Source organism: Oncorhynchus mykiss, chromosome 27 (assembly GCF_057628025.1).
Source record: "Oncorhynchus mykiss isolate SJ-2025 chromosome 27, ASM5762802v1, whole genome shotgun sequence".
Taxonomy (NCBI): domain Eukaryota; kingdom Metazoa; phylum Chordata; class Actinopteri; order Salmoniformes; family Salmonidae; genus Oncorhynchus; species Oncorhynchus mykiss.
Genome location: NC_143048.1, coordinates 49540001 through 49567163, shown reverse-complemented (window position 1 = coordinate 49567163; position 27163 = coordinate 49540001). Strand labels below are relative to the sequence as shown.

General features: G+C 44.7%; 1 protein-coding gene across 2 annotated transcripts in view; it reads right to left on the bottom strand.

The window, feature by feature from the left end:
• Window positions 1-27163, bottom strand: part of LOC110503028 (teneurin-4) — a 332490-nt gene that overhangs the window by 32462 nt on the left and 272865 nt on the right. For both annotated transcript variants that reach the window (XM_090224046.1, XM_090224045.1), the window contains 6 exons: window positions 25730-26103; window positions 22471-22849; window positions 19322-19612; window positions 17484-17758; window positions 15189-15484; window positions 7834-7976 (listed from right to left, as the gene is read on the bottom strand). In XM_090224046.1, coding sequence (XP_090080172.1) covers window positions 7834-7976; window positions 15189-15484; window positions 17484-17758; window positions 19322-19612; window positions 22471-22849; window positions 25730-26103 — 1758 coding nt within the window. The remainder of the gene's footprint in view (window positions 1-7833; window positions 7977-15188; window positions 15485-17483; window positions 17759-19321; window positions 19613-22470; window positions 22850-25729; window positions 26104-27163) is intronic.

Here is a 27163-nt window from a genome sequence, read left to right as displayed (position 1 = left end):
TATTATATAGATGATACATACTATTATATAGACTATATATACTATTATATAGAATGTATATACTATTATATAGACTATATATACTATTATATAGAAGATAGTATTTATCATCTATATAAAAGTATCTATTATATAGACTATATATACTATTATATAAAATATACATACTATTATATAGACTATATACACAATTATATAGATTATAAAGACTATTATATAGACTAAATGTACTATTATATATAATATATACTATTATATAGAAGACATCAAAACTATGAAATAACACATATGGAATCATGTAGTAACCAAAGAAGTGTAAAACAAATCAAAATATATTTTAGGTTTGAGATTCTTCAAAAGTAGCCACCCTTTGCCCTGATGACAGCTTTGCACGCTTGGCATTCTCTCAACCAGCTTTATGCGGTAGTCACCTGGAATGCATTTCAATTAACGGGTGTGCCATGTTTAAAGTTAATTTGTGGAATTTCTTTCCTTCTTAATACGTTTGAGTCAAACATTTATGTTGTGACAAGGTAGGGGTTGGTACACAGAAGATAGCCCTATTTGGTAAAATACCAAGTGCATATTATGGCAAGAACAGCTCTTATAAGCAAAGGAAAATGACAGCACATCATTACTTTAAGACATGAAGGTCAGTCAATCTGGAAAATTTCAAGAATTTTGAACGTTTCTTCAAGTGCAGTCGCAAAAACCATAACGTGCTATGATGAAACTGGCTCACATGAGGACCGCCACAGGAAGACCCAGAGTTACCTCTTCTGCAGAGGATAAGTCCACTAGAGTTACTAGCCTCAGAAATTACGGCCCAAATAAATGCTTCACAGAGTTCAAGTAACCGACACATCTCAACATCAACTATTCAGAGGAGACTGCGAGAATCAGGCCTTCATGGTCAAATTGCTTCAAAGAAACAACTACTAAAGGACACCAATAAGAAGAAGAGACTTGCTTGGGCCAAGAAACACGAGCAATGGACATTCGACTGGTGGAAATTTGTCCTTTGGTCTGATGTGTCTTTGTGAGACACATAGGTGGATGATGGATGATCTCCGCATGGGTGGTACCCACCGTGAAGCATGGAGGAGGAGGTGTCATGATGTGGGGGGGTGCTGTGCTGGTGACACTGTCAGTGATTTATTAGCATTCAAGGCACACTTAACCAGCATGGCTACCACAGCATTTTGCAGCGATACGCCATCCCATCTGGTTTGTGTTTAGTGGGACTATCATTTGGTTTTCAACTGGACAATGACCCAACACACCTCCAGGCTGTGTAAGGGCTATTTGACCAAGAAGGAGAGTGATGGAGTGCTGCATCAGATGACCTGGCCTCCACAATCACCCGACCTCAACCCAATAGAGATGGTTTGGGACGAGTTGGACCGCAGAGTGAAGGAAATGCAGACAACAAGTGCTCAGTATATGTGGCAACTCCTTCAAGACAGTTGGAAAAGCATTCCAGGTGAAGCTGGTTGAGAGAATGCCAAGAGTGCGCAAAGCTGTCATCAAGGAAAAGGGTGGCTACTTTGAAGAATCTAAAATATAAGTTGATTTGTTTAACACTTGTTTGGTTACTACATGATTCCATGTGTTATTTCATAGTTTTGATGTTTTAACTATTATTCTACAATGTAGAAAACAGTAAAAATAAAGAAAACCCCTTGAATGAGAAGGTGGATCCAAACCTTTGACTGGTTCTGTATGTATATTGAAAATATACACTATTTGAAATGGAAATGCTTGGAAGGGTGATTCTGTATGTCTGTCTGGCAGCGTTGAAGGAGGAACCACTGGGGGGCTGGGTTCAGAGGCTCCCCATGGGGGAAACAATATGGGGACGCACACAGGAGAGGAGAGTCCCATGGAGATTTGGGCATGAGTGCACACAAACGTACACACACACACACACACACACACACACAAACACACACACACACACACAATTCTCGGGGGAGGAGGCCCAGATAGGAAAAATGTATCCCACAGGACACCCATCACTGTAGCTATGTCAATATTACTGGATGGTAGCGAATTGGTCATAGCACGCGGCAATACCTCAAGGTATCAAGACACTGAGTAGCACCTGGGCTGCATCCCACATGGCTGAGTATTCCCTATTTGGTGGACTGATACAGGGCCCAGAGGGCTCTATATAGTGTAGGGAATAGGGTTAGAGACACCGGGCCCAGAGGGCTCTATATAAGGAATAGGGTTAGAGACACCGGGCCCAGAGGGCTCTATATAAGGAATAGGGTTAGAGACACCGGGCCCAGAGGGCTCTATATAAGGAATAGGGTTAGAGACACCGGGCCCAGAGGGCTCTATATAAGGAATAGGGTTAGAGACACCGGGCCCAGAGGGCTCTATATAAGGAATAGGGTTAGAGACACCGGGCCCAGAGGGCTCTATATACAGAATAGGGTTAGAGACACCGGGCCCAGAGGGCTCTATATAAGGAATAGGGTTAGAGACACAGGGCCCAGAGGGCTCTATATAAGGAATAGGGTTAGAGACACCGGGCCCAGAGGGCTCTATATAAGGAATAGGGTTAGAGACACCGGGCCCAGAGGGCTCTATATAAGGAATAGGGTTAGAGACACCGGGCCCAGAGGGCTCTATATAAGGAATAGGGTTAGAGACACCGGGCCCAGAGGGCTCTATATAAGGAATAGGGTTAGAGACACCGGGCCCAGAGGGCTCTATATAAGGAATAGGGTTAGAGACACCGGGCCCAGAGGGCTCTATATACGGAATAGGGTTAGAGACACCGGGCCCAGAGGGCTCTATATAAGGAATAGGGTTAGAGACACAGGGCCCAGAGGGCTCTATATAAGGAATAGGGTTAGAGACACCGGGCCCAGAGGGCTCTATATAAGGAATAGGGTTAGAGACACCGGGCCCAGAGGGCTCTATATAAGGAATAGGGTTAGAGACACCGGGCCCAGAGGGCTCTATATAAGGAATAGGGTTAGAGACACCGGGCCCAGAGGGCTCTATATAAGGAATAGGGTTAGATACACAGGGCCCAGAGGGCTCTTTATACTGTATGGAATAGGGGTAGAGACACCGGGCCCAGAGGGCTCTATATAAGGAATAGGGTTAGAGACACCGGGCCCAGAGGGCTCTATATACGGAATAGGGTTAGAGACACCGGGCCCAGAGGGCTCTTTATACTGTATGGAATAGGGTTAGGGACACCGGGCCCAGAGGGCTCTATATAAGGAATAGGGTTAGAGACACTGGGCCCAGAGGGCTCTATATAAGGAATAGGGTTAGAGACACCGGGCCCAGAGGGCTCTATATAAGGAATAGGGTTAGAGACACCGGGCCCAGAGGGCTCTATATAAGGAATAGGGTTAGAGACACCGGGCCCAGAGGGCTCTATATAAGGAATAGGGTTAGAGACACCGGGCCCAGAGGGCTCTATATAAGGAATAGGGTTAGAGACACCGGGCCCAGAGGGCTCTATATAAGGAATAGGGTTAGAGACACCGGGCCCAGAGGGCTCTATATAAGGAATAGGGTTAGAGACACCGGGCCCAGAGGGCTCTATATAAGGAATAGGGTTAGAGACACCGGGCCCAGAGGGCTCTATATAAGGAATAGGGTTAGAGACACCAGGCCCAGAGGGCTCTATATAAGGAATAGGGTTAGAGACACCGGGCCCAGAGGGCTCTATATAAGGAATAGGGTTCGAGACACAGGGCCCAGAGGGCTCTTTATACTGTATGGAATAGGGTTAGGGACACCGGGCCCAGAGGGCTCTATATAAGGAATAGGGTTAGAGACACTGGGCCCAGAGGGCTCTATATAAGGAATAGGGTTAGAGACACCGGGCCCAGAGGGCTCTATATAAGGAATAGGGTTAGAGACACCGGGCCCAGAGGGCTCTATATAAGGAATAGGGTTAGAGACACCGGGCCCAGAGGGCTCTATATAAGGAATAGGGTTAGAGACACCAGGCCCAGAGGGCTCTATATAAGGAATAGGGTTAGAGACACCGGGCCCAGAGGGCTCTATATAAGGAATAGGGTTAGAGACACAGGGCCCAGAGGGCTCTATATAAGGAATAGGGTTAGAGACACCAGGCCCAGAGGGCTCTATATAAGGAATAGGGTTAGAGACACTGGGCCCAGAGGGCTCTATATAAGGAATAGGGTTAGAGACACCGGGCCCAGAGGGCTCTATATAAGGAATAGGGTTAGAGACACCCTTGGCCCAGAGGGCTCTATATAAGGAATAGGGTTAGGGACACCGGGCCCAGAGGGCTCTATATAAGGAATAGGGTTCGAGACACAGGACTGGTTTGTTCACCTTTCTGTCCTGAACCTGGATGTGTGTAAAGCTCATTTCCATGTATAAGCAGGCTAGCTGCTTACTATCACAGGCCATGACTTCACTTCCCATTTGTATTGTAACAGCCCAGGAGTAACAGTAGAGGTCAACAGTAGAGGTCAACCATAGAGGTCAACAGTAGAGGTCAACCGTAGGGGTCAACAGTAGAGGTCAACAGTAGAGGTCAACAGTAGAGGTCAACAGTAGAGGTCAACCGTAGGGGTCAACAGTAGAGGTCAACTGTAGAGATCAACAGTAGAGGTCAACAGTAGAGGTCAACTGTAGAGATCAACAGTAGAGGTCAACAGTAGAGGTCAACAGTAGAGGTCAACCATAGAGGTCAACAGTAGAGGTCAACCGTAGGGGTCAACTGTAGAGGTCAACTGTAGAGGTCAACAGTAGAGGTCAAAATTAGAACTCAACAGTAGAGGTCAACCGTAGAGGTCAACCATAGAGGTCAACAGTAGTGGTCAACCGTAGAGGTCAACAGTAGAGGTCAAATGGTTTGAAAAGCTGTTCTCTATAATCTCTATTCTGCTTCTATTTACGTCCCAAATGGCACCCCATTCAAACCAGGGATGAAAGGACTGTACTGTATAGGTTATAGGGTCCCATTTGGGATGAAAGGACTGTACTGTATAGGTTATAGGGTCCCATTTGGGATGGAAGGACTGTACTGTATAGGTTATAGGGTCCCATTTGGGATGGAAGGACTGTACTGCCATCCTGAGGCCTGGACCCAGACCAGGTCAAGCTGGGTTTGATCTGATAGGTCCTGGTCTAAAGTAGTGCACTACATAGGGAATAGGGTGCCCTGGTCTAAATTAGTGCACTACATAGGAAATAGGGTGCCCTGGTCTAAAGTAGTGCACTACATAGGGAATAGTGTTCCATTTAGAACACATTGTTCTTATCACTCTTCCTTATTACACCCAGCTGTCCTCAGCATTATGGTCATTATAATGGCCTTTTAGGATCTGACCTATTCTTTCTTATTGACTAAACAGCTATGAAAGCTTATCATTTTACGGTAAAAGGCTGGGACGCTGAGTGACACTCTGTCTAGGGATCGGCTGTGAGCCTAATGTGTGGCTGGCTGGGTGGCTGTTCGATCCAGCTGTAACTACAGCCGTCCAAGACAACAACAACCTGTTTAATTATTCACACTGGACTCCGAGGCAGCAGGCGATATGAAGGGCTGATCAACGAGGGAACCAGAGCATGCCTTGTCTGTCTACTCTCTGCCTGGCTGTGAGGGAAGATGTAAGGCAGAGATGAAATCAATGGTCTCTTGGTGGTGGAGGAGAAGAAACAATGAATCTCTCTAATGGCAGCCAGGACAATTACCAGAGGCGTTTAGGCATGACTCTGTTTCTCACTGTCTGTTTCCCCCATCTCCGGGCTGAGGGGCTGGACTAGGTCCCCATACCCTAGACAGAGGGGCCACTGGGCCATGATCTGGTCTGATAACTGGGTAGCTCCTTAGGGAGTCTGGAAATCTGCTAACAGGTTGGTTACTATCTGATAGGAAAGACAGAGGGAGAGGTATGAGGATGAGCGGGGATGGAGTGGATGGATTGATGGAGAGATGGAGGGATGGAGGGATGGAGAGATGGAGGGATGGATTGATGCTGGAGGGATGGATTGATGGAGGGATGGATGGATGATTGATGGAGAGATGGAGGGATGGATTGATGGAGAATGGAGGGATGGATTGATGGAGAATGGAGGGATGGATTGATGGAGAGATGGAGGGATGGATTGATGGAGGGATGGAGGGATGGATTGATGGAGAGATGGATTGATGGAGGGATGGAGGGATTGATGGCTGAATATAGGGATGGATTGATGGAGGGATGGATTGATGGCTGGAGGGATGCATTGATGGCTGGAGGGATTAATGGAGGGATGGGTTGATGGCTGAATGAAGGGATGGATTGATGGCTGGAGGGATGGATTGATGGCTGGAGGGATGGATTGATAGCTGGAGGGATGGATTGATAGCTGAATGGAGGGATGGATTGATGGCTGAATGGAGGGATGGAGGGATGGATTGATGGCTGGAGGGATGGATTGTATTGGGAATTATCCAGTAAATATGTGCCCATTATACATTTCGTAGCAGTCAGCAGGATGAGTGTACTCTATAAGTGTATCTGGGTCATTAGACACCATTAGATATGCCCCTGTCTGGGGAGTGAACGTGTCTGGTTATTTTTGTACCATTGATATGGCTCTAGTGTTTTTATGCCCTAATGTGAAACCAAACTAAAATTAGTGCAAGGCAAAAAGATAACGGTGGCTAAATGCCAGAGGGGGTTAATCATTAACATAAAGAGGAGTTACTATGTGTGTGACGTAAGGATGAATCCTGTATAAAAAGTGTGTGTCAAGGCTGGAAAGGGAGTTACTTCATGAACCAGCTCGGCTTATATTACATTGTAATAAAGTCTATTTGAACTCACAGGCTCCGGTATTTCAGACATATTATTGACTGAATATTTCCACGACAATTGATGGCTGGATGGATTGATGGTTGGATGGAGGGATGGAGGGATTGATGGCTGGATTGATGGTTGGATGGAGGGATGGAGGGATAGATGGCTGGATGGAGGGTTGGATTGATGGATGGATGGAGGGATTTTTTATTTTAATTTATTTTACCTTTATTTAACTAGGCAAGTCAGTTAAGAACAAATTATTATTTTCAATGACGGCCTAGGAACAGTGGGTTAACTGCCTGTTCAGGGGCAGAACGACAGATTTGTAACCTTCCGGTTACTAGTCCAACGCTCTAACCACTAGGCTTGATGGAGGGATTGATGGCTGGATGGAGGGATGGAGGGATTGATGGCTGGTTGGATGGATGGATTGATGGCTGGATGGAGGGATAGAGGGATTGATGGCTGGATAGAGGGATGGAGGGATTGATGGCTGGATAGAGGGATGGAGGGATTGATGGCTGGATAAAGGGATGGATTGATGGCTGGATGGAGGGATTGATGGCTGGATAGAGGGATGGATTGATGGCTGGATAGAGGGATGGAGGGATTGATGGCTGGTTGGATGGATGGATTGATGGCTGGATGGAGGGATAGAGGGATTGATGGCTGGATAGAGGGATGGAGGGATTGATGGCTGGATAGAGGGATGGAGGGATTGATGGCTGGATAAAGGGATGGATTGATGGCTGGATGGAGGGATGGAGGGATTGATGGCTGGATAGAGGGATGGAAGGATTGATGGCTGGATAGAGGGATGGATTGATGGTTGGATTGAGGGATTGATGGCTGGATAGAGGGATGGATTGACAGACGGAGAGACAGGTGAGTGATTGTCAGGTACAGTAGGGTGTGTTACCTTGGAGCTGAGGAAGAGTGGATGGATGGATGGATGGGAGCGACAGAGATATGAGTGAGGATTGGAGGGATGGATGACTGAGTGTCCAGTACAGTAGTGTAGACTGTGTTATATTACCTTAGTGCTGTCCCACTCCTGAGCGTTGATCTGTGTTCTGACTAGCTCGTAGGACGGCTCCATGGTATCAGTAGAAGGTTTACGGTAGCCTGGTATAACGTTGTACAGCTGGAAGCCAAACGTCACCAGCCAACTGTTGACATCTGGGGAAAAAGAGATGAGATAAATACATTTCAAATACACAGTACAGGCTTATCATTATCATACACACATACCACAATGTAGCGTAGACCCTGGAAACACTATGATCTGAGGAGTCAAAACCTGTTGCAGAGAATATCTAGTACACACTAGAAGGCTGTCCAAAGATCCACTCCATGCTTACAGTCAGGACACCTGATTGGTCTCAGGCCTTGGACAGGCTAGCTGTGATTAGTACTTGAATAGCGCTGGAGAGACATCTTCAGGAGAAGAGACGATATGATGATTCATCTCCTATAGTCTTACATGTGCAGGACTGCTCACCCTGGTTGGGTGGCTGTTATCAACACAGGTGACACCTCTCAGAGAGAGCCCGTCATTAACGTCATTAAACATTCACCTGGTCAACACAGGTGACACCTCTCAGAGAGAGCCCGTCATAAACATTCACCTGGTCTACACAGGTGACACCTCTCAGAGAGAGCCCGTCATAAACATTCACCTGGTCGACACAGGTGACACCTCTCAGAGAGAGCCCATCATAAACATTCACCTGGTCGACACAGGTGACACCTCTCAGAGAGAGCCCGTCATAAACCTCATTAAACATTCACCTGGTCTACACAGGTGACACCTCTCAGAGAGAGCCCGTCATAAACATTCACCTGGTCGACACAGGTGACACCTCTCAGAGAGAGCCCGTCATAAACATTCACCTGGTCTACACAGGTGACACCTCTCAGAGAGAGCCCGTCATAAACATCATTAAACATTCACCTGGTCTACACAGGTGACACCTCTCAGAGAGAGCCAGTCATAAACATTCACCTGGTCTACACAGGTGACACCTCTCAGAGAGAGCCCATCATAAACATTCACCTGGTCTACACAGGTGACACCTCTCAGAGAGAGCCCATCATTAACATTCACCTGATCTACACAGGTGACACCTCTCAGAGAGAGCCCGTCATAAACATTCACCTGGTCTACACAGGTGACACCTCTCAGAGAGAGCCCGTCATAAACATCATTAAACATTCACCTGGTCTACACAGGTGACACCTCTCAGAGAGAGCCAGTCATAAACATTCACCTGGTCTACACAGGTGACACCTCTCAGAGAGAGCCCGTCATAAACATTCACCTGGTCTACACAGGTGACACCTCTCAGAGAGAGCCCGTCATAAACATCATTAAACATTCACCTGGTCTACACAGGTGACACCTCTCAGAGAGAGCCCATCATAAACATTCACCTGGTCAACACAGGTGACACCTCTCAGAGAGAGCCCATCATAAACATTCACCTGGTCGACACAGGTGACACCTCTCAGAGAGAGCCCATCATAAACATTCACCTGGTCGACACAGGTGACACCTCTCAGAGAGAGCCCATCATAAACATTCACCTGGTCGACACAGGTGACACCTCTCAGAGAGAGCCCATCATAAACATTCACCTGGTCGACACAGGTGACACCTCTCAGAGAGAGCCCGTCATAAACATTCACCTGGTCTACACAGGTGACACCTCTCAGAGAGAGCCCATCATAAACATTCACCTGGTCTACACAGGTGACACCTCTCAGAGAGAGCCCATCATAAACATTCACCTGGTCAACACAGGTGACACCTCTCAGAGAGAGCCCATCATAAACATTCACCTGGTCTACACAGGTGACACCTCTCAGAGAGAGCCCATCATAAACATTCACCTGGTCAACACAGGTGACACCTCTCAGAGAGAGCCCGTCATAAACATTCACCTGGTCTACACAGGTGACACCTCTCAGAGAGAGCCCATCATAAACATTCACCTGGTCGACACAGGTGACACCTCTCAGAGAGAGCCCGTCATAAACATTCACCTGGTCGACACAGGTGACACCTCTCAGAGAGAGCCCATCATAAACATTCACCTGGTCGACACAGGTGACACCTCTCAGAGAGAGCCCATCATAAACATTCACCTGGTCGACACAGGTGAAACCTCTCAGAGAGAGCCCATCATAAACATTCACCTGGTCGACACAGGTGACACCTCTCAGAGAGAGCCCGTCATAAACATTCACCTGGTCTACACAGGTGACACCTCTCAGAGAGAGCCCGTCATAAACATTCACCTGGTCAACACAGGTGACACCTCTCAGAGAGAGCCCGTCATAAACATTCACCTGGTCGACACAGGTGACACCTCTCAGAGAGAGCCCATCATAAACATTCACCTGGTCGACACAGGTGACACCTCTCAGAGAGAGCCCATCATAAACATTCACCTGGTCGACACAGGTGACACCTCTCAGAGAGAGCCCATCATAAACATTCACCTGGTCAACACAGGTGACACCTCTCAGAGAGAGCCCGTCATAAACATTCACCTGATCTACACAGGTGACACCTCTCAGAGAGAGCCCATCATAAACATTCACCTGATCGACACAGGTGACACCTCTCAGAGAGAGCCCGTCATAAACATTCACCTGGTCTACACAGGTGACACCTCTCAGAGAGAGCCCATCATAAACATTCACCTGGTCAACACAGGTGACACCTCTCAGAGAGAGCCCGTCATAAACATTCACCTGGTCTACACAGGTGACACCTCTCAGAGAGAGCCCATCATAAACATTCACCTGGTCTACACAGGTGACACCTCTCAGAGAGAGCCCATCATAAACATTCACCTGGTCAACACAGGTGACACCTCTCAGAGAGAGCCCATCATAAACATTCACCTGGTCAACACAGGTGACACCTCTCAGAGAGAGCCCGTCATAAACATTCACCTGGTCGACACAGGTGACACCTCTCAGAGAGAGCCCATCATAAACATTCACCTGGTCGACACAGGTGACACCTCTCAGAGAGAGCCCATCATAAACATTCACCTGCGTCATAAACATTCACCTGGTCTACACAGGTGACACCTCTCAGAGAGAGCCCATCATAAACATTCACCTGATCTACACAGGTGACACCTCTCAGAGAGAGCCCATCATAAACATTCACCTGGTCAACACAGGTGACACCTCTCAGAGAGAGCCCGTCATAAACATTCACCTGGTCGACACAGGTGACACCTCTCAGAGAGAGCCCGTCATAAACATTCACCTGATCTACACAGGTGACACCTCTCAGAGAGAGCCCATCATAAACATTCACCTGGTCAACACAGGTGACACCTCTCAGAGAGAGCCCGTCATAAACATTCACCTGGTCGACACAGGTGACACCTCTCAGAGAGAGCCCGTCATAAACATTCACCTGATCTACACAGGTGACACCTCTCAGAGAGAGCCCATCATAAACATTCACCTGGTCAACACAGGTGACACCTCTCAGAGAGAGCCCGTCATAAACATTCACCTGGTCAACACAGGTGACACCTCTCAGAGAGAGCCCATCATAAACATTCACCTGGTCTACACAGGTGACACCTCTCAGAGAGAGCCCGTCATAAACATTCACCTGGTCGACACAGGTGACACCTCTCAGAGAGAGCCCATCATAAACATTCACCTGGTCGACACAGGTGACACCTCTCAGAGAGAGCCCATCATAAACATCATTAAACATTCACCTGGTCTACACAGGTGACACCTCTCAGAGAGAGCCCGTCATAAACATTCACCTGGTCTACACAGGTGACACCTCTCAGAGAGAGCCCGTCATAAACATTCACCTGGTCTACACAGGTGACACCTCTCAGAGAGAGCCCATCATAAACATTCACCTGGTCTACACAGGTGACACCTCTCAGAGAGAGCCCATCATTAACATTCACCTGGTCTACACAGGTGACACCTCTCAGAGAGAGCCCGTCATAAACATTCACCTGGTCTACACAGGTGACACCTCTCAGAGAGAGCCCGTCATAAACATTCACCTGGTCAACACAGGTGCTTTATTTATAGTAGCTTTTCTACCAAACTGTGTTTTTCTTACATGGCTTAATAAGGTGACAATGGGCTTCAAATCACATTCCAGAAAGAGTTTTAAATCACATCCCCAGAAAGAGTTTTAAATCACATCTCCAGAAAGAGCTTTAAATCACATCCCAGTAAGAGTTTTAAATCACATCCCCAGAAAGAGTTTTAAATCACATCCCCAGAAAGAGCTTTAAATCACATCCCAGTAAGAGTTTTAAATCACATCCCCAGAAAGAGCTTTAAATCACATCCCAGAAAGAGTTTTAAATCACATCCCCAGAAAGAGCTTTAAATCACATCCCCAGAAAGAGCTTTAAATCACATCCCAGAAACAGCTTTAAATCACATCCCCAAAAGAGCATAAAATTGGGACTGAAGCAGAGTAGATATTGAGTCATTTGTTACGTCAACCCCCTCCAATAGCTCTATTCGTTATGGGCAGTAGAGTTATTCTCTGGGTTCCACGTTTAGGCACCTCTTTAGTTATTCACGGCTGCATTGTGGCACCTGACAGAGCTGTTTTAAATAAGGATTTTTTTTGGGTTTGAAGACAATGAATGGACCCAGGTAATCAGCTGAATGGAATGGAAATGTCAGCGCCATCAATCACAATACAGCCCGAGAAACCTCTCTGGTGAGGGAGCGAAGGCTCCGTTCCAAATGGAACCCTGTTCACTATGTAGTGCACTACTTTTGACCAGTACATTATGTAGGGAATAAGGGGCCATTTTGGGACGCACATTTTATCTAACAGGAAGAAATCACTGTGGTTATATCTAACAGGCTACTTAGCATTCCTCCTTCAGTCTAGTGGAGGGCCATAGAGCTGATCTGAGATCTGTTGAAACGTCTCTGACATGCTCCTTCAGTCTAGTGGAGGGCCATAGAGCTGAACTGAGATCTGTTGAAACGTCTCTGACATGCTCCTTCAGTCTAGTGGAGGGCCATAGAGCTGATCTGAGATCTGTTGAAACGTCTCTGACATGCTCCTTCAGTCTAGTGGAGGGCCATAGAGCTGATCTGAGATCTGTTGAAACGTCTCTGACATGCTCCTTCGGTCTAGTGGAGGGCCATAGAGCTGAACTGAGATCTGTTGAAACGTCTCTGACATGCTCCTTCAGTCTAGTGGAGGGCCATAGAGCTGATCTGAGATCTGTTGAAACGTCTCTGACATGCTACCTTCAGTCTAGTGGAGGGCCATAGAGCTGAACTGAGATCTGTTGAAAGGTCTGCTCTGTGATATTGACAGCTCTTTGTCATAATTTAAATGAATGATACCCATTGCTTCTTGAAGAAGTAGAGTGCCGTGCCTAACCTATCTCTGTCTAGTAGCAGCCTGGGTACTACAGACAGCAGTAGTGTGCTGATCCTGGATCAGTTTAGTCAGCCACACAATCAAATCAAATCCAATGTTATTGGTCACATACACCATGGTTAGCAGATGTTAATGCGAGTGTAGAGAAATGCTTGTGCTTCTAGTTCCAACAATGCAAGGCAAGGCAAGATGCAGTAGATGGTATTGAGTACAGTCTATACATATGAGATGAGTAATGTAGGGTATGTAAACATTATATAAAGTGGCATTGTTTAAAGTGGCTAGTGATACATTTATTACATCAATTCCCATTATTAAAGTGGCTGGAGTTGAGTCAGTATGTTGGCAGCAGCCACTCAATGTTAGTGGTGGCTGTTTAACAGTCTGATGGCCTTGAGATAGAAGCTGTTCTTCAGTCTCTCGGTCCCAGCTTTGATGCACCTGTACTGACCTCGCCTCCTGGATGATAGCGGGGTGAACAGGCAGTGGCTCGGGTGGTTGTTGTCCTTGATGATCTTTTTGGCCTTCCTGTAGGTGTCCTGGAGGGCAGGTAGTTTGCCCCCGGTGATGCGTTGTGCAGACCTCTAGGATCATTTTGGTCAGCCACGCAATGGCCCATATTCACAGTGTCTCAGAGTAGTGTGCTGATCGAGGATCAGTTTAGTCTTTCAGATCATAATGAAATGATAATGGAATGAACAGGGGGACCTCCAACTCTGACAAGCGTTATCAATACGTGCCAATGTCCTTACATACAGACAGACAGTCCAAACAACCCCATCAAAACAGTCTTACTGTAGACCAGAAGAATTATCTTACTGCAAACCAGAACAGTAGTCTTACTGTAAACCAGAACATTTATCTTATTGTAAACCAGAACAATCTATTACTGTAAACCAGAACAATTGTCTTACTGTAGACCAGAACAGTTCTCTTACTGTAGACCAGAACAGTAGTCTTACTGTAAACCAGAACAGTTATCTTACTGTAGACCAGAACAGTTCTCTTACTGTAGACCAGAACAGTTGTCTTACTGTAGACCAGAACAGTTGTCTTACTGTAGACCAGAACAGTTGTCTTACTGTAGACCAGAACAGTTGTCTTACTGTAGACCAGAACAGTTGTCTTACTGTAGACCAGAACAGTTGTCTTACTGTAGACCAGAGCAGTTCTCTTACTGTAGACCAGAACAGTAGTCTTACTGTAAACCAGAACAGTAGTCTAACTGTAGACCAGAACAGTAGTCTTACTGTAGACCAGAACAGTAGTCTTGCTGTACACCAGAACAGTTGTCTAACTGTAGACCAGAACAGTAGTCTAACTGTAGACCAGAACAGTTGTCTTACTGTAGACCAGAACAGTTGTCTTACTGTAGACCAGAACAGTTGTCTTACTGTAGACCAGAACAGTTGTCTTACTGTAGACCAGAACAGTTGTCTTACTGTAGACCAGAACAGTTGTCTTACTGTAGACCAGAACAGTTGTCTTACTGTAGACCAGAACAGTTGTCTTACTGTAGACCAGAACAGTTGTCTTACTGTAGACCAGAACAGTAGTCTTACTGTAAACCAGAACAGTAGTCTTACTGTAGACCAGAACAGTAGTCTTACTGTAGACCAGAACAGTAGTCTTGCTGTACACCAGAACAGTTGTCTAACTGTAGACCAGAACAGTTGTCTAACTGTAGACCAGAACAGTAGTCTAACTGTAAACCAGAACAGTTGTCTTACTGTAGACCAGAACAGTTGTCTTACTGTAAACCAGAACAGTTGCAGCATGGTGACTGCTTTCTCTCTCTCATTCTCTCATTCATTCCATATCTGTTTCTCTGCCAATATATACACAATCATCCCTCCCTCCCTCCCTCCCTCCCTCCCTCCCTCCCTCCCTCCCTCCCTCCCTCCCTCCCTCCCTCTCCCTCCCTCCCTCCCTCCCCCTCCCTCCCTCCCTCCCTCCCTCCCCAGACTGACCTGTCATGTAACATTTGGTCTCCAGGCTGTTGCTGAGAGGGTTGTTGTTCTTGAACATGTACAGGTTGAAAGGGACTATGTTGTTAGCGTTCAGCCTGCTCCACACCTCATGGTCCGGCGTGGTCCATCGCCCGGCCATGGTATCATAGTCCCTCCGGCCCATGTGTACCAGGCGGCTCAGGGGCTCATACAGACCCCCCTGGTACCCCAGGATGAGGTGGAAGCTTGGGTTGGAGTCCAGGTACACCTCCCCGAAAGCAGTGTGGAGGATCTGCTTGATCATCAGGCCAGAGCCACTGAAATAAAAAACACCTAAATCAGTCCAAGGGGGTACTTCCTTACTGACACTCTGTTCCCTCTATAGGGTACGCCTGTTCCTCCATTCAAAGGATGTTCTTTCAAGAGCAGCAATCATTACGTCACTGTATAAAACAAGAAACAGAAACACTTCTGTACGACAATTAAGGAATCGTCTAATATATACCGAACCAGTCAAACGTTTGGACACACCCCCTCAAGGGTTTATCTTTATTTGTACTATTTTCTACATTGTAGACTAATAGTGGAAACAACAAATCTATGTAATAACACACATGGAGTCATGTAGTAACCAAACATTTTTTTTTTTTAAACAAATCCTTCAAAGGAGCCACCCTTTGCCTTGATGACAGCTATGCACACTCTTGACATTCTCTCAAGAACAGCTCCAATAAGCAAAGAGAAATGACAGCACATCATTACTTTAAGACATGAAGGTCAGTCAATCTGGAAAATTTCAAGAACTTTGAAAGTTTCTTCAAGTGCAGTCGCAAAAACAGTCAAGCGCTATGATGAAACTGGCTCTCATGAGGACTGCCACAAAAAATAAAGACCCAGAGTTACCTCTGCTGCAGAGGATAAGTTCATTAGAGTTACCAGCCTCAGAAATTGCAGCCCAAATAAATGCTTCACAGAGTTCAAGTAACTGACACATCTCAACATCAACTGTTCAGAGGAGACTGCGTGAATCCGGCCTTCATGGTCAAATTGCTGCGAAGAAACCACTACTAAAGGACACCAATAAGAAGAGACTTGCTTGGGCCAAGAAACACGAGCAATGGACTTTAGACTGGTGGAAATCTGTCCTTTGGTCTGATGAGTCCAGATTTGAGACTTTTGGTTCCAAACTCCGTGTCTTTGTGAGACGAAGAGTAGATATGTGGTTTCCACCGTGAAGCGTGGAGGAGGAGGTGTGATGGTGTGGGGGTGCTTTGCTGGTGACACTCTCTGTGATATATTTAGAATTCAAGGCACACTTAACCAGCATGACTACCACAGCATTCTGCAGTGATACGCCATCCCATCTGGTTTACACTTAGTAGGACTATCATTTGTTTTCAACAGGACAATGACCCAACACACCTCCAGTATGTGTAAGGGCTATTTGACCAAGAAGGAGAGTGATGGAGTGCTGCATCACATGACCTGGCCTCCAAAATCACCCGACCTCAACCCAACTGAGATGGTTTGGGATGAGTTTTATAATTTTATATTTAACCCTTATTTTACCAGGTAAGTTGACTGAGAACACATTCTCATTTACAGCAACGACCTTGGGAAAAGTTACTGGGGAGAGGAGGGGGATGAAATAGCAAATCGGATGCTGGGGATGATTATGTGACCGTGATGTTATGAGGGCCAGATTGAGAATGTTTCCAGGACACCGGGGTTAACACCCCAACTCTTACTATAAGTTCCATGGGATCTTTAGTGACCACAGAGAGTCAGGACAACCGTTTAATGCCCCATCCAAAAGACGGTGAACCGCAGAGTGAAGGACAAGCAGCCAACAAGTGCTCAGCATATGTGGGAACTCCTTCAAGACTGCTGGAAAAGCATTCCTCATGAAGCTGGTCGAGAGAATGCCAAGAATGTGCAAAGCTGTCATCAAGGCAAAGGGTGGCTACTTTGAAGAATCTAAAATATAAGATATATTTTGATTTGTTTAACACTTTTTTGGTTACTACTTGATTCCATATGTGTTATTTCATAGTTTTGATGTCTTCACTATTATTCTACAATATAGAAAATAGTACAAATAAAGTGTGTACAAACTTCTGACTGGTACGGTATATATATATATATATACATATTTTTATAATTTATTTGTACTTTATTTCAAGTTTGAGAAAATAGAGACATTGACATTAATACAACAGAGATAAAACAATATTAGTCTTCTATTGAGCCAAAAGTGAACTTATTCTCCCATTGACATCATGACTAAGTTAAGATTTGCCCCCCCCCCATAATCACCTGAAGACGGCCTGCGGCGTGCCGATTGTATCACACGCTACATAAAACTCATCCCCACTACTGAGCTCCATGGAGAACAGGTGTCCTTGCAGGTCGTAGTAGAGGGAAGAGATCTCTGAGCTGGTGTGGTTGTACATGTGAGTGACCCGGGTGGGACTGGACAGGTCAGCATAGAAGAACTGGAGGTGGTGCCCGAGACTGGACCTAGATGAGACCCTCCGACCCAGACCATCGTACCGGTAGCGGATACTCCAGCCGCTCACCCGGTTGTAGACCTTGACAAGAAACATATCAATCAATAAAACAAGAAAAAATTGTTACTATATTTGATCAACACCTTTTATACCACACTTGAGGACACCTTACGTTAAAATGATTTACCTTACGTTAAAATGATTTACCTTACGTTAAAATGATTCACCTTACGTTAAAATGATTTACCGTACGTTAAAATGATTTACCTTACGTTAAAATGATTCACCTTACGTTAAAATGATTTACCTTACGTTAAAATGATTTACCTTACGTTAAAATGATTCACCTTACGTTAAAATGATTTACCTTACGTTAAAAAACATTAAAATCAAAGTGTGAATAAAAGGAATCAGAAGACCATAGGGAACAGAACAGATCCCACAGAGCATCGGCTAGCAGGAACATATTCAAGACAGAGCATCGGCTAGCAGGAACACATTCAAGACAGAGCATCGGCTAGCAGGAACATATTAAAGACAGAGCATCGGCTAGCAGGAACATATTAAAGACAGAGCATCGGCTAGCAGGAACATATTAAAGACAGAGCATCGGCTAGCAGGAACATACTCAAGACAGAGCATCGGCTAGCAGGAACATATTCTAGACAGAGCATCGGCTAGCAGGAACATATTCAAGACAGAGCATCGGCTAGCAGGAACATATTAAAGACAGAGCATCGGCTAGCAGGAACATATTCTAGACAGAGCATCGGCTAGCAGGAACATATTCAAGACAGAGCATCGGCTAGCAGGAACATATTCAAGACAGAGCATCGGCTAGCAGGAACATATTCAAGACAGAGCATCGGCTAGCAGGAACACATTCAAGAGAGCATCGGCTAGCAGGAACATATTAAAGACAGACCATCGGCTAGCAGGAACATATTCAAGACAGAGCATCGGCTAGCAGGAACATATTCAAGACAGAGCATCGGCTAGCAGGAACATATTCAAGACAGAGCATCGGCTAGCAGGAACACATTCAAGAGAGCATCGGCTAGCAGGAACATATTAAAGACAGAGCATCGGCTAGCAGGAACATATTCAAGACAGAGTATCGGCTAGCAGGAACACATTCAAGAGAGCATCGGCTAGCAGGAACATATTCAAGACAGAGCATCAGCTAGCAGGAACATATTCAAGACAGAGCATCGGCTAGCAGGAACATATTCAAGACAGAGCATCGGCTAGCAGGAACATATTCAAGACAGAGCATCGGCTAGCAGGAACATATTCAAGACAGAGCATCGGCTAGCAGGAACATATTCAAGACAGAGCATCGGCTAGCAGGAACATATTCAAGACAGAGCATCGGCTAGCAGGAACATATTCAAAGACAGAGCATCGGATAGCAGGAACATATTCAAGACAGAGCATCGGCTAGCAGGAACATATTCAAAGACAGAGCATCGGCTAGCAGGAACACATTCAAGACAGAGCATCGGCTAGCAGGAACATATTCAAAGACAGAGCATCGGCTAGCAGGAAGAGTTTTGAGCTGTTTTTGAAAGTGTCCACTGTGTGTGTGTCCTATGTGTGGTGTATTAAAGCATCAACTGTGATGGAGTGTCGTAACTATCTTACCTTAACCAGGAGTCCAGGCGAGCTGTACTCAAAGAATTCATTCCCTCTCTGCTTCAGAAAGCCGTCCTCGTCCATGCGATACTGGACGTCTCCCAGCCTGGTGATGCGGTCTCGGAGGTCGTAACGTAGCGGCGTGAGGCGGGCGCTGTTCCCGGGGCTCAGCAGGTGAAGGTTACCGTTCAGGTCGTAGCTGTAGCGCCACAGTGGCTTGTCGTTGACAGACACTACCTGGAGCTGCCCATCAGCATCGTATTCATAGGTATACCGAGTAGTGTTGGCATACGGACCCACCTTAGAGAAACAAAACATGAATTGGTCAATCAATCAGTCGATCAATCTATAGGTGTTGGCGTACAGACCCACCTTAGAAATCCGTACTTAATCAATCAATCAAATGTGATTATAATTAAGCAATAAGGCCAGAGGGGGTGCGGTATATGGTCAATATACCATGGCTAAGGGCCGCTCTTAAGCACGACACAACGCGGAGTGCCTGGACACAGCCCTTAGCCATGGTATATTGGCCATATACCACAAACCCCCAGGGTCCTTATTGCTGATATAAACTGGTTACCAACGTAATGAGCAGGAATATACCCAGTATGGTATATGGTCTGATATACTACGGGATTTCAGCCAATCAGAATTCAGGGCTCAAACCACCCGGTTTATTAAATCCTATAACATGTTTCATGAAATGAGTCTGGTAAAATGAACCCATCTCAGAACACTACCTGCGGCAGGTAGCCTAGCGTTTAAGATCGTTGAGCCAGTCACCAAAATGTTGCTTGTTCGTTTTCCCGAGCACACCAAAATGTGCTCTTGAGCAAGGCTAAATGACTCACTACTACAGTCGCTCTGGATCAGAGAGTCTCCTTAATGACTCACTACTATAGTGGCTCTGGATAAGAGAGTCTGCTAAATGACTCACTACTACAGTCGCTCTGGATCAGAGAGTCTGCTAAATGACTCACTACTATAGTGGCTCTGGATAAGAGAGTCGACTAAATGACTCACTACTGTAAGTCTCTCTGGATAAGAGTCTGCTAAATGACTCACTACTGTAGTGTCTCTGGATAAGAGAGTCTGTTAAATGACTCACTACTGTAGTGTCTCTGGATCAGAGAGTCTGTTAAATGACTCACTACTGTAAGTCTCTCTGGATAAGAGAGTCTGTTAAATGACTCACTACTGTAGTGTCTCTGGATCAGAGAGTCTACTAAATGACTCACCACTGTCGTGTCTCTGGATAAGAGAGTCTGTTAAATGACTCACTACTGTAGTATCTCTGGATAAGAGAGTCTGTTAAATGACTCACCACTGTCGTGTCTCTGGATAAGAGAGTCTGTTAAAACCTGTTGGATCTCTAGGGGCGCTATTTCATTTTTGGATAAAAAACGTTCCCGTTTTAAGCGCAATATTTTGTCACGAAAAGATGCTCGACTATGCATATTATTGACCGTTTTGGAAAGAAAACACTGAAGTTTCAGAATCTGCAAAGATATTGTCTGTAAGTGCCCCAGAACTCATTCTACAGGCGAAACCAAGATGAAACGTCAAACAGGAAATGAGCAGAATTTCTGAAGCTCTGTTTTCTAATGTCTCCTTATATGGCTGTGAATGCGACAGGAATAAGCTTAGACCTTCTGCCGTTTCCCCAAGATGTCGGCAGCATTGTGACGTATTTGTAGGCATATCATTGGCAGATTGACCATAAGAGACTACATTTTCCAAGTGTCCGCCTGGTGTCCTGCGTCGAAATTGGTGCGCAAAGCCAGGTGCAAGTATTTTTCCATTTGATTGAGAGGGGAAACCATGCTTCCACGAACGATATATCATCGAAGAGATATGTGAAAAACACCTTGAAGGATTGATTCTAAACAACGTTTGCCATGTTTTCAGTCGATATTATGGAGTTAATTTGGAAAAAAGTTCGCGTTTTGAGGACTGAATTTGCGGGTTTTTTTGGTAGCCAAATGTGATGTACAAAACGGAGCTATTTCTAATACACAAAGAATCTTTTTGGAAAAACTGAGCATTTGCTATCTAACTGAGAATCTCCTCATTGAAAACATCCGAAGTTCTTCAAAGGTAAATTATTTTATTTGAAGGCTTTTATGTTTTTGTTGAAATGTTGTGTGCTGGATGCTAACGCTAATGCTAATGCTAAATGCTACGCTAGCTAGCTACTTTTACACAAATGATTGTTTTCCTATGGTTGAGAAGCATATTTTGAAAATCTGAGATGACAGTGTTGTTTACAAAAGGCTAAGCTTGAGAGATGGCATATTTATTTCATTTCATTTGCGATTTTCATGAATAGTTAACGTTGCGTTATGGTAATGAGCTTGAGTCTGTATTCACGATCCCGGATCCGGGATGGGGAGATCAGAGAGGTTAAATGACTCACTACTGTAAGTCTCTCTGGATAAGAGAGTCTGTTAAATGACTCACTACTGTAGTGTCTCTGGATAAGAGAGTCTGTTAAATGACTCACCACTGTCGTGTCTCTGGATAAGAGAGTCTGTTAAATGACTCACTACTGTAGTGTCTCTGGATAAGAGAGTCTGTTAAATGACTCACCACTGTCGTGTCTCTGGATAAGAGAGTCTGTTAAATGACTCACTACTGTAGTGTCTCTGGATAAGAGAGTCTGTTAAATGACTCACTACTGTAGTGTCTCTGGATAAGAGAGTCTGTTAAATGACTCACTACTGTAGTGTCTCTGGATAAGAGAGTCTGTTAAATGACTCACCACTGTAGTGTCTCTGGATAAGAGAGTCTGTTAAATGACTCACTACTGTAGTGTCTCTGGATAAGAGAGTCTGTTAAATGATTCACCACTGTCGTGTCTCTGGAAAAGAGAGTCTGTTAAATGACTCACTACTGTAGTGTCTCTGGATAAGAGAGTCTGTTAAATGACTCACCGCTGTAGTGTCTCTGGATAAGAGAGTCTGTTAAATGACTCACGTAAACCGTTATAACGGTGTTCTGATAACAGAGAGGAAGACATTTGCTGTTATATACTTCAAATGTGTCTAATTCTACTGTCTACTTGCCTGTTTTATCCTGTGAGTGACTCTTGGGAGATGACCTACAAGAGATCCTAAAACAAAACAACACAGAAAGAAAGAGCTGACCAGACCAACCTTGAGTTCCTTGGCGACCACTCGTCCCATGTTATCGTACTGCACCATCATCCAGTACATGAGTGACCTGAAGATCTCGTACTGGACCTCCTTCACGCGGCCGTAGGCATCGAAGTGTTTGGTGTGTGTCATCACGGCCGTGGTGATGATCTGGTTGATGTCGTAGTAGATGACCCCGAACTTCCCAAACTGCTCCGTCTTCCCCGACACGTCATCGTAGCGATACAGGTCGATGGGCAGAGGAGTCTCGTTGATCACCGCTTGCATGCTGGTGACCCGGAAACTGTTGTCGTAGACGTAGTCGAAGCGTGCGTTGACCATCCCCTCTTCGCTGAACCTAAAGATCTGCCTGTCGATGAGTGGGCCGATCTGACGGTACCTGTAGTGTAGTGAACTTTGCTGTTAGTCCAGTCCATGTTTTTATTGTGTTACTGACTGATACAGTCACTACTCCAGTCCATGTTTTTATTATGTTACTGACTGATACAGTCACTACTCCAGTCCATGTTTTTATTATGTTACTGACTGATACAGTCACTACTCCAGTCCATGTTTTTATTGTGTTACTGACTGATACAGTCACTACTCCAGTCCATGTTTTTATTATGTTACTGACTGATACAGTCACTACTCCAGTCCATGTTTTTATTGTGTTACTTACTGACTGATACAGTCACTACTCCAGTCCATGTTTTTATTATGTTACTGACTGATACAGTCACTACTCCAGTCCATGTTTTTATTATGTTACTGACTGATACAGTCACTACTCCAGTCCATGTTTTTATTATGTTACTGACTGATACAGTCACTACTCCAGTCCATGTTTTTATTGTGTTACTTACCGACTGATACAGTCACTACTCCAGTCCATGTTTTTATTATGTTACTGACTGATACAGTCACTACTCCAGTCCATGTTTTTATTATGTTACTGACTGATACAGTCACTACTCCAGTCCATGTTTTTATTATGTTACTGACTGATACAGTCACTACTCCAGTCCATGTTTTTATTATGTTACTGACTGATACAGTCACTACTCCAGTCCATGTTTTTATTATGTTACTGACTGATACAGTCACTACTCCAGTCCATGTTTTTATTGTGTTACTTACTGACTGATACAGTCACTACTCCAGTCCATGTTTTTATTGTGTTACTGACTGATACAGTCACTACTCCAGTCCATGTTTTTATTGTGTTACTGACTGATACAGTCACTACTCCAGTCCATGTTGTTATTGTGTTACTGACTGATACAGTCACTACTCCAGTCCATGTTTTTATTATGTTACTGACTGATACAGTCACTACTCCAGTCCATGTTTTTATTATGTTACTGACTGATACAGTCACTACTCCAGTCCATGTTTTTATTATGTTACTGACTGATACAGTCACTACTCCAGTCCATGTTTTTATTGTGTTACTGACTGATACAGTCACTACTCCAGTCCATGTTTTTATTATATTACTGACTGATACAGTCACTACTCCAGTCCATGTTTTTATTATGTTACTGACTGATACAGTCACTACTCCAGTCCATGTTTTTATTATGTTACTGACTGATACAGTCACTACTCCAGTCCATGTTTTTATTATGTTACTGACTGATACAGTCACTACTCCAGTCCATGTTTTTATTGTGTTACTTACTGACTGATACAGTCACTACTCCAGTCCATGTTTTTATTGTGTTACTGACTGATACAGTCACTACTCCAGTCCATGTTTTTATTGTGTTACTGACTGATACAGTCACTACTCCAGTCCATGTTTTTATTGTGTTACTGACTGATACAGTCACTACTCCAGTCCATGTTTTTATTGTGTTACTGACTGATACAGTCACTACTCCAGTCCATGTTTTTATTATGTTACTGACTGATACAGTCACTACTCCAGTCCATGTTTTTATTATGTTACTGACTGATACAGTCACTACTCCAGTCCATGTTTTTATTGTGTTACTGACTGATACAGTCACTACTCCAGTCCATGTTTTTATTATGTTACTGACTGATACAGTCACTACTCCAGTCCATGTTTTTATTATGTTACTGACTGATACAGTCACTACTCCAGTCCATGTTTTTATTGTGTTACTGACTGATACAGTCACTACTCCAGTCCATGTTTTTATTATGTTACTGACTGATACAGTCACTACTCCAGTCCATGTTTTTATTATGTTACTGACTGATACAGTCACTACTCCAGTCCATGTTTTTATTATGTTACTGACTGATACAGTCACTACTCCAGTCCATGTTTTTATTGTGTTACTTACTGACTGATACAGTCACTACTCCAGTCCATGTTTTTATTATGTTACTGACTGATACAGTCACTACTCCAGTCCATGTTTTTATTATGTTACTGACTGATACAGTCACTACTCCAGTCCATGTTTTTATTATGTTACTGACTGATACAGTCACTACTCCAGTCCATGTTTTTATTGTGTTACTGACTGATACAGTCACTACTCCAGTCCATGTTTTTATTATGTTACTGACTGATACAGTCACTACTCCAGTCCATGTTTTTATTGTGTTACTGACTGACTCATTGATGTGCAAAGTTGTCATCAAGGCAAAGGGTGTCTACTTTGAAGAATCACAAATATGACATATTGTTTGATTTGTTTACCACATTGTTGGTTACTACATGATTCCATATGTTATTTCATAGTTTTGATGTCTTCATTATTATTCTACAATGTAGAAAATAGTAAAAAATAAAGAAAAACCCTTGAATGTGTGTCCAAACTTTTGACTGGTACTGTATATATCTGCATGTACCAAGTTGTTCAAATAACCCTAACCTAACCCTAACCTAGACCTAACCCTAACCTTAACCAAACCACAAACCTAACCCAACCCAACCCTAACACTAACCTAACCCTAACCCAACCCTAACACAAACCCAACCCCAACCCTAACACTAACCCTAACCTAACACTAACCCTAACCCTAACCCTAACACTAAACCTAACACTAACCCTAACCCTAACACTAACCCTAACACCAACCCTAACACCAACCCTAACACAAACCTAACCCTAACCCAACCCTAACACAAACCCAACCCCAACCCTAACACTAACACTAACCCTAACACTAACCCTAACACTAACCCTAACACTAACCCTAACACTAACCCTAACCCTAACACTAACCCTAACACTAACCCTAACACCAACCCTAACACCAACCCTAACCTAACCTAACACTAACCCAACCACAGTACCTTATAGTGCAGGTGGTTCCTTCAGTCTGCAGATTCACCACCTTCAGCATCCCCGCCGCCTCATCGTAGGTGAACGCGATGCGTGTGGTATCGTAGAGCATCTCCAGTAGCTTGGCCAGCTTGCCGTACTTATACATCACCCTGCGCCCTGTGCCCAGGTAGCTAGTCTGCATCAGCTGGCCGTCTTCACTGTAGTCCTGCAGTACCGACGCGTTCCCCTCGGAGGGGCGGTACGTGTTCCTATAGTAACCAACGGAGCGGGTGGTCTCCAGGGTGAAGCGGGCCACGTTGGGCATGGTCACAGAGGAGAGGCGGTCGTTCTTGTCGAACTCAAAGATGTACTGACGCTGACTGTGGAGGAGCAGTACCATGGACTGAGGAGTAGAGAGGAGAGTGGGTTACCAATGGCGACGGCTAAAATGGCGCCCTATTCCCTATATAGTGCACTACATTTGAAGAAGGCCCGAAGGATTGTGCTCTTTAAAGGGCACACTACACAGGAGAGAAGATGTTAGATGTTAGGAATGCTGTGAGGTAAATTGACAAGAGTCATTTTATTATGGTTTCCTTTCAAGCCCTTTTCCTGAGTACCTACAGACAATACTGCACCGACTAGACATCCTGTATCCATACATTACACAAGCTGCTAGAGACATGCACAAGACGCTCCCGTCTGGTATAAAAAAGACATACAAATGTCAAACGCGACAAAAACAACAGCCAGACTCTACCGAAGTGTGTTACGCATTTAAGCCAGGAGCCAAGCTGTGAGATTCAACAACAGTTTTTATGGCTTCAATCGGGTAAGAAAGTATTGGGTTGGCAAATAATTAAATCACTGTGCAGTCTGCTGTCACAGCAGGCTATCATTCCAGCTTTGAATCAGACACTTAAGAGCTGCTAAACTGACTTCAGACCACTAATGGGTTGGCCATTTTGTTAAATTAAATGGTAAAACCTGAGAACAGCAGCCTTCACTGTACTGTACGTTGTTCTTTCTGTCTCCCCAAAGATCCCGACTTTAATTAACAATGTGAAAGTGACATTTCATTCCTTTCTGCTCATCAGAGTCTATTTTAAGGGCAACGGCCCTGTCAAGCTGTCTGCACTAACAATGTATAATGGATGTATACATTGCTAGAGAGAGACAGAGAGACAGAGACAGAAAAACAGAGAGACAGAGAAACAGAGAAACAGAGAGACAGAGACAGAAAAACAGAGAGACAGAGAAACAGAGAAACAGAGAGACAGAGAAACAGAGAGACAGAGAGACAGAGAGACAGAGACAGAAAAACAGAGAGACAGAGAAACAGAGAAACAGAGAGACAGAGACAGATAAACCGAGAAACAGAGAGACAGAAACAGAGAGACAGAGAAACAGAGAGACAGAGAGACAGAGAGACAGAGAGACAGAGAAACAGAGAAACAGAGACA